General features: G+C 38.2%; 1 protein-coding gene across 3 annotated transcripts in view; it reads right to left on the reverse strand.

Moving 5' to 3' along the window:
* Positions 1 to 17,648, reverse strand: part of rfx3 (regulatory factor X, 3 (influences HLA class II expression)) — a 312,575-nt gene that overhangs the window by 19,212 nt on the left and 275,715 nt on the right. For all 3 annotated transcript variants that reach the window (XM_073072399.1, XM_073072385.1, XM_073072389.1), the window contains 4 exons: positions 15,493 to 15,590; positions 12,536 to 12,685; positions 7,483 to 7,691; positions 3,221 to 3,374 (listed from right to left, as the gene is read on the reverse strand). In XM_073072399.1, the coding sequence (XP_072928500.1) occupies positions 3,221 to 3,374; positions 7,483 to 7,691; positions 12,536 to 12,685; positions 15,493 to 15,590 (611 nt within the window). The remainder of the gene's footprint in view (positions 1 to 3,220; positions 3,375 to 7,482; positions 7,692 to 12,535; positions 12,686 to 15,492; positions 15,591 to 17,648) is intronic.

Raw genomic sequence — 17,648 nt, forward strand, 5'->3', positions numbered from 1 at the left:
AAAGGTTCATGAATCTTTGGAATTCTCTATCCCAAAAAGTTGTGGAGGTGTCTGTCAATTGAATATTGACAGACACTTAAGATTAAAGAAATTTTGTTGTATTTAATGAGAGCAAGAAAGTGATCTAGTGACTATGATTGGATTAGCCCCAACCTTAATGGTGCAGCGGCCTTGGGAGACCAAATGACTCCTACTATTGATATTCTTATGCATTTTCTAATGGTAAGGGATGGGAAAAAGGAAACAAATGGAAATGGATTTTAAAAAGGTAGGGAATAGAAAGGGAAAGATCTCTAAGTATGGTCGAGAAAATGGCACATGTAGCCAGTGAAGATTTATTTTCTTTCTTAAGGCCTCTCATGTAGAGTCAATATGGTAGAAATTACCAAGTGATCAAATGAATGCAAAGATTACAGGAGAATTCTTTCTAACAATTAGCCTTTCTGGGGTAAGGCCAATTACAATGGTGTTATGGAGAATTTGGGATCTGTAAATTAGAAGCAGCTATCAATGGGTAAGTCCACAACTGATGTGTGGTGGTCATTAAGGTCAGAATTCCCGACCAATATGTTCCTGTGAGAAAGGAGAATAAGGATGGTAAGGTTCAGAAAACTTGGATGATGCTACAAATTTAAACAAAGAAAAATATCTAAGATCTAGGAAGCTGGAATAAAACTTTGAGGAATACAAAAGAAAGTAGGAGAGAACTTAAACAAGCAATTGAGAGGCCTAAAAGGGGCTCTGAAATGTCCCTGACAGGAAGGAAGGAAGAGAATCCCAACACATTTAAAAAAAGGGTAACTAGGGAGAGGCTAGGACCACTCAAGGATAAGAGAGGGAATACATGCTACAACTAGTGGAAGTGGGTGAGGGACTAAAAGCATACCTTGAATCAGTGTTCATCAAGATCAAGGATATGGAGGAAAGCAAAATCAGGGAAGGATATGCTGGTATTTTAGGGCACATTGATATCAAGGAGGTGGTGGTACTGGTGCGCTTGAAGAATACTGGTGGATGTCTCCAGAACTTGTATCCTAAGTTATTGAGAGACAACAGAGGAGATTGTTGGGCCCTTGACAGGGATCTTTACATCCACTTTAGCCACAGGTAAGGTCCCAGAGAACTGGAGAAAAGCCAGTGTTCCTCTATTTAAGAAAGGCAATAGAAATGAACTTGGAAATGACAGGTCAGTGGTGAGTGAGTGGTAGGGAAATTATTGGAGATGATCCTTAGGGATAGGATGTACTTGCATCTGGAAAAGCACATGCTTATTAGAAATGGAAGAGACTCTGCAGATGCTGGGAATCCAGAGCAACAAACACAAAGTGCTGAAGGAACTCAGCAGGTCAGGCAGCATCTATGGAGGGGAATAAACAGTCAAAGTTTCAGGCCAAGACCCTTCTTCAGGAATGGAAAGGAAGGGGGATGAAGCCAGAAGAAGAAAGAGAGGTGAGGATAGAGCACAAGCTGGCCAGTGATAGGTGAAACTAGGTGATTGGGGGTGGGGGGGTGGGGTATGTGATAGGTGAGAAAGGTAAAGGGCTGAAGAAGGAGGAATCTGACAGGAGAAAGGGAAGGAGGACGGGCACTCGAGAGAGGCGATGGGTAAAAGAGAAGCAGTACGAGGGGAGGTAGTATGGGAATGGAAAAAGAGACAATATGGTGGAGGGACAAACTACTGCAAGTTAGAGATAGTGATGTTTATGCTTCAGTTGGAGGCTATCCAGATGGAACATGAGGTGTTGCTCTTTGACCCTTAGTGTGGCCTCATCGTTGCAATAGAGGTGGCCAATTAATTGACTTCTACTATTGATATTCTTATGCATGTTCTAATGGTAAGGGATGGGAAAAAGGAAACAAATGGAAATGGATTTTAAAAATGGAAATGGACTTATTAGAGATAATCAGCATGACCTTGAGTGCGGGAGGATGGGTCTTACAAATTTGATTGAGTTTTTTTATGGCGGTGATGAAGATGACTGATGAGGATAGGCAGTGGATGTTGAATACATAGACATTAGTAAAGCTTGCTCAAGTCTCTTGTAGTAGATTGATCTAGAAGATTAAAGCAAATGGAATCCATGAGGATTAATAGGTTGGATTCAAAATCGGCTTGACCATAGAAAAGAGGGTAGCAGTGAAGGGATGTAATGTGACTGAAGGTCTGTGACCAGTGATGTTCTCCAAGGATCAGTACTGGAACCTCTGTTGTTTTTGATATATAGATAAATGATTTCTATGAAAATACCCACAAACTGATTGGTAAGTCCACAGGTGACAAAAAATTGACATTATTTCTCAGTATCCACAACTCTGCCAAAGAATTTGGCAGAATATTGGCCAGATAAAAATGGTAGATGGAGTTTTATCTGGAGAATTGAGAAGGGAGACTTTGGAAGGTCAAATGCAAGAGCAGCATTGTATAATGGCAGGATTCTTAAGAGCATTGATGTACAGAGGGATCTTGGGAAACAGGTGCATAGCTCCCATAAAATGGCAACACAAGTAGATAGAGTGGTAAAAAAGGTGTATGACTTGCTTGCCTTTATTAAGTACAGAAGTTAGGATGTCATGTTACAGTTGTATAAAAGTTTGATTAGATTGCATTTGGAGTACTGTTTGTAGTTCTGGTCGTATTATCGGAAGGATGTGGAGGCATTGGAAGGAGTGCAGAAGAGGTTCACCACGATTAGATAGAATTAACTATAAAGTGAGATTGGACAAACCTGGATTAATTTGTTTGGAATGCTGGAGGCTGATGGGAGCCCTATAGAAGTGTATAGAGTTATGAGATGCAGAGATAAAATAGTCAGAGTCTTTTTCCCAGGCTGGAAATGTCCAATAGCAGAGGCATAGCTTTAAGGTGAGAGGAGGAAAGTTTAAAAAGAGATTTATGAGGCAAGAGTTCTTCTCGTTCAGAGAGTGGCAGGTGTCTGAAAAACACTGCCAGATTATGTTATGGAAACAGACAGGATAGTAGCATTTAAGATGCATTTGTGATAGGCACATGAACAGGTAAGGAATAGAGGAATATGGTCCTTGTGCAAGAAGATAAGCATCATGGTTGGTACAAAACATTGATGGCCGAAGCACTTGTTTCTGTGCTGCACTCTTCCATGTTTGATAGCTGATCATTTCAAAGGTGACAAGATTTGCAGAATAGTGTAGATATTTAGAGTAAAAAGATGTTTTCACATTTTCTGGACTTCTAAATTTTTACCTCTCCCATCACAGCGATTGGTGTTTCCCCAGTAGCTTGAGCCACTCTGTGCTCCACCAGATAAAACATGTACTCATCATACAGCAGGCGTATCAGATGGAAAGAACCAAAACTTGCTGCACTCCGTAGGGTCAGGTCTCGAATAACCATGGAACTGTTGGAACATTGAAGGCAGAAAGGTTACATGATCTTCACATTTACAATTGGCTTATTATTTAATAACTTCTTGAGTTCAGGACCAGTAGAAGGTATGCCACACTTTCAAAGCTTTCAAATAAAGGCCTTCACCAATACAAGACATATTACATTAAATTCAGCATTTCTGAATTTCTGGAGAGGTTCCGTCACTGGTCAAAATGTAATGACCCATATCTGAGAAATATACATATTTTTTGGACGAGTGAATGAGGCTTAGTCTTTTGATCTGTCTGCATTGAAGGCATTGCCAAAACTCACCACTTAGATTAACAAATAATGCAGTTATAGAAAATGGGCTGCTGGAATATATCAATACTTCTGAGAAAGTATAAAAAGAAAAATGAATGGTTTTGGTGTGTGTGCAATACCATTTGTCCCTGAAAATAAGTGTTGTACATCTGAAATTTATCTCAGTGAATCTGAATAAAAAAAACATTTTCTCTAATATATCTTCAGGAATCAAAATCTTTCATCAATATGGTACAATGTTCAGCTTAAAATTGACCTTTCCCATTTTTGTACTTTATTCCACAGCTACTGTACTTAATGAGAATATTTCAATAAGATCGTCTTAAATGCCAATATTTGGATTAGTCCTAAATATTAAAAAAGTAGAATGATTTTTCATATTTCTTTTTAGTACTATTCAATTTTTCCTCTGAGCTTTGACATCTAATAGAAATAAAACATAAATTTCTACCATAAATGTTATGTGAATTAAGAGAGTTTTCTCAGCATGTGCTAGAACAGAAAGCAGCTTTCATGAGTGCTTGAAATGAGATCTGCTTTGAAAAAAATCAGCTGTGGATAATTTTGCTATTCACCACAGAGCCACTGGTTGTGGCCAATTATTCAAAGAGGGCTTGGTGGCAGTGTGAGGGAAATGGTATTTCAGCACCTGGACTATAATGCTGCTCTTCACATGATTTACGCCGTGTACATGAACTCACATATCCCAATGAAATCAAATCACTTGCCAGCTCCTAAGCATGATTAGATGCAGCTCCTTCTTTACTTATGTTAATGTTAAACATGTTTACAGTTCAATTGACTATCATTGAGGCAGAGGACCAAGATATTGATAAGGAAAGGGAAGAAAGAATAGACTGTAGACTGCAAGAAACATAAGAATTGACTCAGAGTTACACAGCACAGAAAGGTGCGCTTCAGTCCATCATATTCATGTTGACCTTTTTGTCCATCTACACTAATGCCATGCCTGCATTAGGCATGGATCCTTCGTTGTCTTACCCATTCAGGTGTCTGCTTAAATGTTTCAGAGCTGTCAGGAAAACTGTTACAACTTTTAGTAGTCCATAAAAGGGAAAAGACTACAAGGACAAATAGGAACACTGGATTGATAGGTATAATAATTTAGAAAGGGAAATAAGGAAATAGAGGATTTAAACCAGGGGTTCCATGGACCCTTTGCTTAATAGTATTGGTCCATGGCATATAAAAAAGGTTGGGAACCCCGATTTAAACAATTATTTTTTACCTGACCTCACAGAAGATACACAAAACTTATTGGATATATTAGAGGATCAAAACTCCGGTGAAGTAATTAGCAACTATATCAATTAACAATCATTGATAGTACTATTCAAGTTAACGAGCCTGAAAGCTGATAAATGGAAAGGGTCTGATCTGCATCTCTACAGGGATAATGGATGCCCTGGTTGTTAACTGTCATGCTTTTATAGCTTCCAGATTGTTCTTGTAGATTGGAAGACAGGAAATGTGACCCACTATTTAAAAACACAGGGAGTTACCAACCTGCCATTGATTAGGAATGATGAAAAGAGATACAGGATTAAGCAATGGCTACATGTACTTATGAAAAATAAATTAAGTTTGACTAATCTAAGGTCAAGGGGAAGTTATAATTAAACTAGATGAGAGGGAAAATCAGTGGATGTACTGTATTTGGATTTTAATAAAAGTGTCTCACAGGAGGTTGGTGAAAGTAATTAAAAGTCATGGAATTGGAAATACAATCATGTATATAATACTGTTACTGGAAAGAAAACAAAATATGTGAATCCTTCTCATAACTAGTAAGGGTTGGTGCTTGCCCCCAGCTATTCATAACCTATCAACAATTTGGATGTAGGGATCAAAAATTCATATGTCTATGTTGGTTGATGATACTAATTTAACTGGCATTATGTGTATGGAGCAGGTTCTAATAAGATTTTAGGGAATATGAAGAAACTAGCTGGCAGAACATGGCAGGTAGAACATAATGTGGAATTGCTGTATTCCTCATGATGATTGTGCTTCATGGTAGATACAGAAAAGCAGAGTATTTATAGGGTGAGAGATTGGGTAGATTTGATATTCAAAATGACCTGGTTTGAACACAATCTCTGAAGGCCAGCATTGGTGGCGGGAGCTAAGATGATGCTAAACAGCAACTTCTTTGAGCTCATCTGTAAAAACAGCTTATTTCTACTTTGAATATCTCTCTTTTTCCCTTTTCAAAGTGGATGGGGTTCTGTCGAAGACCCTAACCGAGGGCTACACTCAAATTTTGGTTCTTTGTGGTGAAGGGACCCGCTCCTGCAGCTCATCAACTGGCCGTTTCTCGTTATCGCAAAGACACAGCCCAGAAGATGAGCGTGCCTTTGGGGTTCCGAGGCTTTACGGCCCTGGGGACAAGCCGATTCTTTGCTGGTTCCACCGACTGAAGCAACTTGGGGGAAAACGGAACATCAGCAACAGCGGGTTAGTTGTCAGGGGCTCTGCACTCGGACTGCATGCTCCCTCTCTTTCTCTTGAGGTGGGGGAGGAGGGGAGAGATTGTTGCCGATTCTTGAATCAGAGAACTTGGTAAAAAAAAAAGCAACATGTGAAAATATACCTATAATCCTGAATTATTTTTGATTTGTAACTTTTGTGAAAAGTAACGTAACAAAATGGGGTCTATGAAATCCTAAGGTGCTTTGCCACTTTGGGTGAGAAAACTTACGAGTGTATTTGTGTTATATGGGAACAAACTATTTTCTTTGATGACAGGCAATTTGACTTTTAGCCAGAGGAGATAATTTGATAATAAGGGGAAACAGAATGGAGCTTCTAAAGATCAAATGTGAGAATGAGACAAGGATGAAGATAACAGAGGAATGTAATGTTATGAAATGGAGCAACATAATAACAGTTCTTTGTTAAAAAAAAAGTATGAAAGTATTTTGGTTGAAACAGAAGATCGGAGCTATATTTCCAAACATATCTTGGTTGGAAGTATATCTCTCCTTGTGAGTACAAGAAAAAATATGCTATAACATGATCTACTCTGGATTTGTTGTAGTTTGTTTCTGTATATTGTATACATACTCTGATGTTAAATGGAACTATTGAAATGCAGCAGGTAGTTAAGAAGACAAATAGGATGTTAGTCTTTATTAAAAAAAGACAGACTAATTACAGTTGTAAGAGAATCTTCTAGGGCCTTGGTGAGATGATACCTGGATGATATAGTTTTAGCACCCTTATCAAGCTCGTAATGCATTTACTACAAAGGGAATGCATGAAATTTCTCTGAATGGTTCCAAAATGGCGTAAGTATTGTATGAGGGCAGATTGGGTAGGCTAGGCCTGCATTCTTTAGAGTTTAGATGAAATAGAGTGGATCTCATCAAAACTTACAAAATTGTTAAAGGACTTGGTTGGCTAGATGTAGGGAACAAGATTCCATGATCAAGAAGTATTGAACTAAGAGTGCAGTTTGAGAACATGGGGCAAGCCATTTAGCAATGAGCTAAGGAAAATGACTTCACTCAGATGGTGGTGAATCTTCGGAACTTTCTAGTCTGGAGGACTATGGTGGCCCATTGCAAACACAGATCAATTGATTTGCAGATATTGAGACAATCAAAGGATACAATGAATTGAAGCCCTACTCCTGCTGCTATTTCTTATGTTCTTAATGTGATGATAGCACAGACAGTATATCTAACATTTTTTTCTTGGGAGTGGTCATGACTGCTTTAATCTACTATCTCAGATAATGCTGGCTTATAGTCTATTTAAGATCTATCATAAAATTTTAATTAAAGACCTACCTGTAAAAGGACCATTTAAGCAGGAATTGACGAGCAGCTTTGGGAAAGCTAGGGCTCCCTTCATAGGGCTTCAGTACCTGTGTCACCACATTATCAAGCCAGGCTGCCCACTGCTCAAGGGTGCTCTGCTGCTGAAGAGTCATCTTGAAGTCATGTTCCAGTCTTTGTACTGTGTTGTCATCACACTGACACACCCAGGAAGCCTGCTCCTGTCAATACATGACAAATATTCATTTGTACATAATTTACAATCTAGATGAGTGGGGCTTTACGGTATTCCTGGATGAAGGATAAGCACAGCAATCCAAAAATGTCAGGTTTGTTGTCAAACAAAAACTGTTTTCCATAGTACTGAGGGTTATTCGTGCACAAAATTATGCAGGACACATGAGACATTGTAAGGCTATAAGGCTGAGTTTATTGCCCACACAGTTGTCTTGAGGTGATGACAGAGATCCTTGCTTTTTGAATCGCTGTATTCCTCATGATGATTGTGCTTCATGGTAGAGTTAAATAAGGAAATCAGAACTTGGGAGGAGAGGCAGTAGACACCCAAATGAAAGTTTAACTTCCAAGTGTTCTCCAGGAACTTGAAGGTAATGGTGATTATATGATACTCATGAGTTCAGTCTTCTCAGTGGTAGAGATGGTGTTAAAAGTAACTTGGTTTATAACTGGAGCATATTCCTCAGATCTTCCAGTGGGTTGCTCATGTGGGAGGTAGATTATAAGTTTCAGTAGCAGAAGGAGCAAACTGTTTTATCCTGGTTGACAATTCAAATAACGGTTTTGATATTAAAATAAAAAAGGTAACTTATCAAGTATTCTTCAGATATGGAAGAGGTGATGTGATCAGTCAAAATCTATTACAATGGAATTCCTCTCGCTCTGGTACTGGTGCCAATGCCCTATGAATTTAAACCTATTTTCCAAAACCTGTCTTTAAGGTAAACTTTCATCATTTTCATCTTAATTGACCTTTTGCATGTGCTTCAGATATTATCTTTGCGATCCTGCTTTTTAAACGTGATAGCTGCTTACATTCCTTCAGCAAAACCACCTGTATCCTATCCATGTCATGGGTCCCACATCAATCACAAAAATAGATCTTTCCCCTTGTCAGTCCAAGCTTTTCTGTGGCCCCAAAATTGCAATCTTGAGGATTCATGGTGGAAGAGACAAGAGCTGGACCAAAGAAAGATACTGGCATAGGCTGTGTTGACAATGGCAAAGACAAGATTCGTAGGTTTGTTCGTGTCTTTGCTTAGTGACAGCTGAGACTCAGTGGGAAATACTGTCACCTCTGAATGAGAAGTTGAGAGTTGAAGTGCCACTGCAGAGCCCTGTGATGTTTCTGTGCAATAGTGAGGGATTGTGGTACTGTTGAAGGTGCTGCTTTTTACATGGCATGATCTACCAAAGCTCTGTCTACTCTTTCAAGTGAAAGAACCCTGTGATGATTTTTATGATAAAAAAGTTATGCCCAACATTTAGCTAATATTTATTTCTAATTAACACTACCAAATTACGTTATCCAATCATGTTCTTTGTGACAGCTTGCTTTGGACAAGTTGGCTTCTGTGTTCTCTATGTTATTAGACTTCAAAGTATTTTATTAGGTACAATGTCCTTCGGGGAATCCTGAAAATATTCCTCTTTTTTATTAGCTCAGAATAACACTCATCATAATTTCATATCATATAAATCAGTGATAATAAATCTGACTCTACTTTGAAGAGTTGCACTACATTGCACTGGAGTTCAGAAATAATTTCAAATATCCACCATGTGCTCCAGAGAGAATCATGCATCTGATTGAGTTGTTCCAGTTCAGCTTCAATATTGCTATCTGAATGACAATGTGGAAAATTGTCCAAATATGTACCATCCACACAACACTGGCCAAATCCAAATAAGCTAAACAGTTCCCAGTCAGACTGCTCTTAGTCATTAGTACAGTGATGCAGGTGGTCATTGATAGTGTTGTCAAACAGCACTTGCTATTCATTAACCCTCAGCTAACATTTCGCCAGGACCATTTAGCTTTAGACCTCAGTGCAGTCATGTCTAAAACATAAATTAGAGACTCAAGTTCCAGAGCTGAAAGGGGGCCAACTACAATTCAAATCATGGCAAAAGTATATAATCAAGCGTAGCATCACAGAGCATTGGTAAAACTAAGCAATGGGAATTAAGGGAAAAATTCTTCAAAGGCTGAAGTTGCATCTCACATAAAATGAAGGTAGTTGCTGAATATATACGATCACAGCTTCACAATACACCTGTGGGCACTCCTCAGAGCAGTGCCCTAGGCTCAACTATATCTAGCCTCTTCTTCATTGATGTCCTTCTCTCCAAGATCAAAGAACAAAGGAACTCCATAGATGCTGCCTGACTTGCTGAATTCCTTCAGCATTTTGTGCGTGTGCAGCTCATTGAACAATATTCAGTTCCAAATACAACTATTTACAAAATGAACCAGTCCAAGCCTGCAGCAAGATGGAGACAACATTTAGGCATAGTAGGTGGCAAGTAGCATTCATATCATATTAGGTTTTGGCAAATGTTGTTTTCCAACAAAAGTGAGACCAATCAGATACATTAATTGGCATTCCCACTACTATATCCTTCACCTTCAATACCCTAGCGATCTCGATTGAACAGAAACACAATTGGACCAGCCACATAATTACTGTACATATAAGCTGAGAAGGGACTGGATATCTAGTGGCAGATGATTCATACCTTGGCTCCTAATTCCTTTCCATATCTATAAGCATGAATTATAAACTGTAAGTCATAAACACGATATAATAATCTCCAATTGTCTGCATTTCAAAATATCACACACAGAGAGAACATGCTTTCAATCCGCCCATGCAACAGTAACACATAATCAAATACCAAGAGATCAAGTAATTCTGTCCATAATTGGAACTTCATTGACACAAAATGCCCCTCTTCTCACTGGCAGCTTGCATAGCTCTACTGTTGCAAGAGGGAGCACTGAAACAACTGTCATTACAGTAGCTCTTTTATATAGTTAATCTAAATAATTGGAAATTAAGTTGATTTGTAGGGTCAGCAATTTGGTTAAAAACAATCCTCATTCCAACACAAACTTGGTCACTGAGTGAGTCAATGAGAAATGCCTCAGAAGTAAATAGTACAAATGAGCTATGTCAACCAAATGAGCTCTGAGAAGATATAAAGTGGTAGAACAAGAACAATAAAGCTATCAAGGAAAACCTGACAGTGAGCCACATGCAATAAAACTCTAGATAATCCTCAGCAGAGTACAGGCACTCCCTGGGCTATGTAAGAGTTTAGTTTCAGAGAACTGGCTATAAACCAATTTATTCACAAGTCGGAAATTAGCAATTTTTCAGTAAGGGAAAACAAGTGAGTGACGGAAATAATAAAAAAAAATTCATTTGCAGCCAGTCATCATAGATATGGTCATAAAGGAGCCAGAGTGGGACCAGAGACAATGAATTTCCAGCAAGACATATTTCTTTTTAACCAACCCACACTTTAAACAATTGGATATTTGTATGTACAGGCATTTTGAGTATAAATTATTTAATGTTATTTTAAACATCGAAGACACTGTGACAAATATCCATGATCACGTAGAACTGACAGGCTTGTTTTCATGGAACATTTTTTTATGTATTTAGAATTCTCTGGGAGAAATTGCAGGAAGCCGGATTTCTGCAAGTCAAATCTTTTGTGACCCAGGCACCCCATATACAGAAATCGCCATGATTCAGCATTTGGCTCACCAGGTGATGTTTGCCATGCTCTCTTCCAGCTCAGTAGGATCCCAGTTTCAATGTTCCCTTCCTTCTCAGTGGGACCTTGGTTTCCACCCTCCCTTTCAACTTACCGGGGACCCCATTTCCTGTACGCTCTTTAAATTGACCTGGACTCTGTTTACCATGCTCCCTTTAAACTTAGGGGGTTCACTAGTAAATATATTTTAAATACTATGCAACATCCCAAAAATTAATTAAAAGTGTGTGGGGTATTAATAGAGATAACACGTGATAATAGAGATAACAGTATGGACAATTTGACTGTCAGGTCATAAGATAAATTATTGGTGAGGCTAATCAGATGATAAGAATCTGGCCATGGTAAAAAACATCAAAGACTGAAAAATTGAAAAAGATGAGGAATGGATTATCCTTGTTACAAATACATAAAATGCCATTAGTTACTTTGAAGGGCAGAGCCAAAACATATCTGGTAGAATTCAACAAAGAATATAGAAATCTACAGCACATTACAGGCCCTTTGGCCCACAATGTTGTGCCAACCATGTAATCTACTCTAGAAATTGCTTAGAATTATCCTAGCGCATAGCCCTCCATTTTTTCTCAGCTCCATGTACCTGTCTAAGAGTGTCTTAAAAGGCCGTATTTTATCTGCCTCCACCACTGTTACCAGCAGTATATTCCATGCACCCACCACTCCGCGTGAAAAACCTACCCGACACCCCCTCTGTACTTATTTTCAAGCACCTTAAAACTGTGCCCCCTCATGTTAACCATTTCAGCCCTGGTAAAAAGCCTCTGGCTATCCACACGATCAATGCCTCTCATCATCTTATACACCTCTATCAGGTCACCCCTCATCTTCCGTCAGTCCAAGGAGAAAAGGCCGAGTTCACTCAACCTGCTCTCATAGAGCACACTCTCCAATCCAGGCAACATCCTTATATAGGGATGTATTCAAACAGGAAGTTTGAAGAATAGTAGTTGAGGAAGAGTAGTTTTTGAAATTGTTACTGAAGGAAAGGTTAAGTGAGAGAGTTTTAATTACCACATAATGTCAACACAATGGATAGAAAAACAACAAAAAATGTGCAGACACTGGAAATCTGAACTATATAACGAAAATGCTGGAAATATTCATCAATCTAAAAACTTAATATTGTACCTTTCTCCACAAATATCTGCCTGACAATGAATATTTACAGCATTTTCTGTTACCTATTTCAACAGAATGAACTTCAGTTGACAAAACACTTCATAGTCCTGAAGCTTACCTGGACATTGGCAAAATCTACACGATTGAGGTCACTCAGCATCTGGTTAATTTGAGATGTGTTTTGCAGCACTGCTCGAGCAGCTTGAGCTAAATGATTGAGGGATGTATATCTACGCAGTGTCTGAGCAAAGGCACTTACAGCTCCAACCTATCAGAAAGCAGAAATATACAGGAAGCAAGTTATACTAATAGGTCATTAAATTTTGACAGGCTTGCTTCTACTTTGATATATTTTTTTGGGTTTTAAGTTCCTTGGTACTGCCTAATATTACGAGATAGCTCATTTTTTAAACATATGGTTATGTCTTTATTAGTGCGCTTATCTTGTACATATTGTGAAAACCCACCCTACCTCTGAATCTCATACAGCCTACAGATCTTTAAAAAGATCTCTGACTGTAGCAGCATTTTACGTGCTCTGGAGCATTCATCAAAGTATAAACTGGATTCTAGTTAAAAGCTAGGGTAGGAAATTATAATGAATTAGGTTAAAAGGAAATCTGAAGTAGAAAAAAATGAGTTCCCAGAGTCATTATGTTCTGTTCATTCTCATTTGTAAATTGTAGTCTAATCTCTAACAGACATCAGTGAATTATTTCCATTCATTTGGAACTGGTCTCTTACATGTTCAGCTTGGAAATCAAAGAAAATTAATGTAATTGGTTTACAACCACACTATGTTCAGGACTTCATGCATCACACACATCAAGTGTTGGAGTAAGGTAAGTCAATATGAATTTGAAGCTTATCACTAGTGAACCTAAAATTATTAATCAGAAACACACATATCACATTAAACAATATCCATATGCATAGCAAATTATTTCAAAGCTTTGAACAAGGAAGACAAATAAATGTCATCTAAAGTCTAGCTGCTTTATAATCAAGTCAGTAGAAAATATCAAACTACATGTCATCTGCCATGCAACACACACAAAATACTGGTGGAGGAATGCAGTAGGCCAGGCAGCATCTATAGGAAGAAACAATGTCGACGGTGTGGGCCGAGACCCTTTGTCAGGACTAACTGAAATAAAAGGTAGTAAGAGATTTGGAAGTAGGAGGGGGAGGGGGAAATCTGAAATGATAGGAGAAGACAGGAGGGGGTGGGGTGAAGCCAAGAGCTGGAAAGGTTTTTGGCAAAAGGGATACAGAGCTGGTGAAAGGAAAGGATCACAGGACGGGAGGGGAGCACCAGAGGGAGATGGAGAACAGGCAAAGAGTGATGGGCAGAGAGAGAGAAAAAAAAGGGGGGGGAATAAATAAATCAGGGATGGGGTGAGAAGGGGAGGAAGGACATTAACGGAAGTTAGAGAAGTCAATTTTCATGCCAACAGGTTGGAGGCTACCCAAACGGTATATAAGGTGTTGCTCCTCCAACCTGAGTATGGCTTCATCTTGACAGTAGAGGAGGCCATGGATAGACATATCAGAATGGGAATGGGACGTGGAATTAAAATGTGTGGCCACTGGGAGATCCTGCTTTCTCTGGCAGACAGAGCGTAGGCGTTCAACGAAACGGTCTCCCAGTCTGCGTCAGGTCTCACCAATAAATAAAAGGCCACACCAGGAGCACCGGACGCAGTATACCACACCAGCCGTCTCATGGGTGAAGTGTCGCCTCACCTGGAAGGACTGTCTGGGGCCCTGAATGATGGTGAGGGAGGAAGTGTAAGGGCAGGTGTAGCACTTGTTCCGCTTACAAGGGTAAGTGCCAGGAGGGAGATCGGTGGGAAGGGATGGGGGGACAAGTGGACAAGGGAGTCCATTTTCAGTTGGATCTAAAAAAACGCATCAGAGAATTCTGACATGATTGATGAGTTCTGTTGATCTGTCCATTATTCCTCCACTGCAACAAGTTCCTCAGACAACACCAAAACAAATTAATTTATATCATTAACATTTATGTTTTTGGAGGACTATACAACATGAAAATCACACATTCATTAAAATAATCAGTTCACTTCAAGATGCTCCTCAAAGACTGAAAAGCTACAAATAAAGACAAGTTCTTTCTTTTGTAATGAAAACCAGCTAGACATAATGATATGACGTAATGACAATGCAGAATTAGTGGGAAACAAACTGACTGACAAAACATCTAAACGCTTAGGAAGATTCTGGAATGCAACAGCCATTTATTAGTAAGTAACTAGAGTTTCACACAATTTAACTAACTAATAAGAATCCCTAGATTTGCTGACAAATATCAACATAAAACTAGGCTTAGTGGTCACAATAAAATATAGTAGATTTGTTGCACAAGATTTAAAATCTACATTTGAGTATAGTACAAAATCTTCCAATGTTCTGCTCATCTCATCAAAATTTAAATATGTGTTTCACTCATTTATTTGTAGGCTGAAACATGCTGACATAATTTACTGATGTTTAAGAATTCTGTGTTAGCTAAATTGGCTGAGGTAACTAATTAAAAAGAAAACTCTAGAAAATACATTAAATTTAACATTGATCATTTTTGCCTGGCCACATTTGTACTTATGCAACATTTATAAGAGACCCTGATGAAGGGTCTTGCCGGAAAGGTCGAGTGCTTCTCCCTATAGATGCTGCCTGGCCTGCTGCATTCCACCAGCATTTTGTGTGTGTTGCTAACAATGTATTAGTATCTTTATCTAGATGGTTGCAATATAGAGGAAATAGTCTGTTATAAGAACACCAAGAATCCACTAGAACATTACCAGGGTTTCAAGGGTTAAATGAGGATGAAAAATTAAATAGATTAGGCTTGTACTGCCTGGAATATAAATAGTTTGGGGGCAAGCAAATAAGTTAGCCCCAAATTAGGTTTTTATTAATACTAGCTTCAAATTTATCAATATTCTATATTTCATGAACTATATAAAATTATTTAGATTTCTGCAAAGGGCTCTAAATATTTAAAGCTTTTGGAATTATAAGTCATTTAGTTTAGAACAATTCTTTTATACTCACCTTGGTGCGAACCATTTGCTGTGGAATATTGTTCATGGCATTTGTCAGCCATCCTTCAAGGCTTTTTGCAAAATTGCGAATGGCTTGTGTCAAGGCACCTAACAATGACAAAGATGAATTAAAGCTATATAGATTAACAGCAAGTCCCCCCCCCCCCCCCACCAAGAGTTGTCTATCATGCAATTGTCTTTTCTTGGATTTTATTTGGATCAACAGAACTAACTATAGAAGCATCAAACAATAAGCTATGCTAGCAAAGACAATGTTTTTAATCAGCCTATGCATGGACCAACATCAGTGATTCTGTGCAAAGATAACCATATTAAAGTTGATCATCTTTTTACCAATCTATGTACGAAAAAACTTCAGCAATCCCATGCAATGATTTCAGCAACAAGGAACTAAAAAATAGTTGAATCCTTTTACAACTGTACAGCTGAACATATCTTTAGTAGGATTTATTCATGAATTTCTTTGGATGTATATCTTCACTAACCTTTGTAAATACAGCTCAATGAGTTGTAACAAAAGCTATTTTTAACTAAATTCTACCCATAATTTTGATTGAAGATGCAAATTGAAATGCTTGTTAATATCACTGCAATTACCTGTTGTATAAAATGCATTTGGTAAAGAAAATTTATTTACAAAGTTACAAGTGCACAAGAAAATATAGAAAAGAATTTTGGGGCAGGGTGGCAACATAAAAGGATGAGTTTTAAATGCAGTGTTACAGATGGCACGAGAGATTCATTTTGGGAGAAGTACATTGGATATGGCAGCTGAAAAAGCAACTGCTGTGGAGAATAATGTTTTCAGCATTCTCAACAACGCTCTTCCTGTAGATCTGAACAATGTCATCACGGAGTTATAAAAGAGGGGTCCAATGATAGAGAGTAATACACTAGCAGTGGCAGTAATGGAATGGGAATGCACCGAAGAGAAGTAGCATTGAAATGACATGCCAAAAATAAATACTGAAAAGCAGAATAATCTGCAGTGATAATGTCAACTGATAATATATAATATAAAATAGCTGGATTAAAATCTGCCGGGACAGTGAATATAAGTTGATGAAGGTACTTATTCCACAATCCTTAAAAAAGCAATTAAAAGAGTTATGTAACAAAGAAAATATATTTATTGTGAATGCAAGTCTTCAAGGTTCATAACGATAGACAGAAATCTGATTACTCAGTAATTTGGTTACACGCTGTCAACATAAATGAGGTACCAGAAAAACAATGTGGAAGCACAAGCTGCAGTTCCATAATTTCATTTGATAAGATTAACAGAAATATGACAGTGTCCATATCAGGGCAGATCTTCTGCTAACAATGACACTAGTTCTTCCAGTACGATGTAGAGTGCCGCCCTCTAGCTCATCAGCAATACACGAGTGTCAGGCTGTGCTGACGGCATGCTGAGAATATTCCTAAGGCCAGGCTTCAGGCTCAGTAGGTGTTAAAACTGCCATTTTTGTTTGTGGATGCCTGTGATGCTCACAAATGTTCAAAATTGCTCAACTACATAAAAAATCTTAATTATAAAAACTAACAATAATAGATAAACACTGCAAATTCTTATAATTATATTAAATATGTAATTTTCTGTAAATGTAACTAAGAACTATTTTCTCTGCGACTATAACACTATATTTTACATTCTGTTATTGCTTTTTCCTCGTACTATCTCAATACATTGATGTGATGGAATAATCTGTATGGATGGTATGCAAAACTGAAGTATATCACTGTACCTTGGTACATGTGACAATAATAAATCAATTATCAATAAATACAACTCTAATCCCTTTTAAGGAAGTCTCCATCTGCTCTTTGCTTAATAGTTCTACTGTACTTGCATCAAGTTTATCTGACACTGGTTCTGCTGGCAGATTTCACCACTGACCCATGCCAGCACTCTACTGAGTATAAGGCCACATTACTGCCTTCACTCAGGATTACTCAGCTATGGGCATTATGATGGTAGATATTGTACATCAGCTCCATAACTCTCCCAAATGCATTTTAAAGATTTTTTTTAAAGAATAGGATTCAAATTACTTGCATTTTAAGGGTGCAAATCAAATTCTTTTAAGAGAATATAAATGCTTGGTTACGTGGAAGAAAAGTCAAGCTTAACTGGGAATCATC

Source organism: Hemitrygon akajei, chromosome 2 (genome assembly GCF_048418815.1).
Source record: "Hemitrygon akajei chromosome 2, sHemAka1.3, whole genome shotgun sequence".
In the NCBI taxonomy this organism is placed as follows: domain Eukaryota; kingdom Metazoa; phylum Chordata; class Chondrichthyes; order Myliobatiformes; family Dasyatidae; genus Hemitrygon; species Hemitrygon akajei.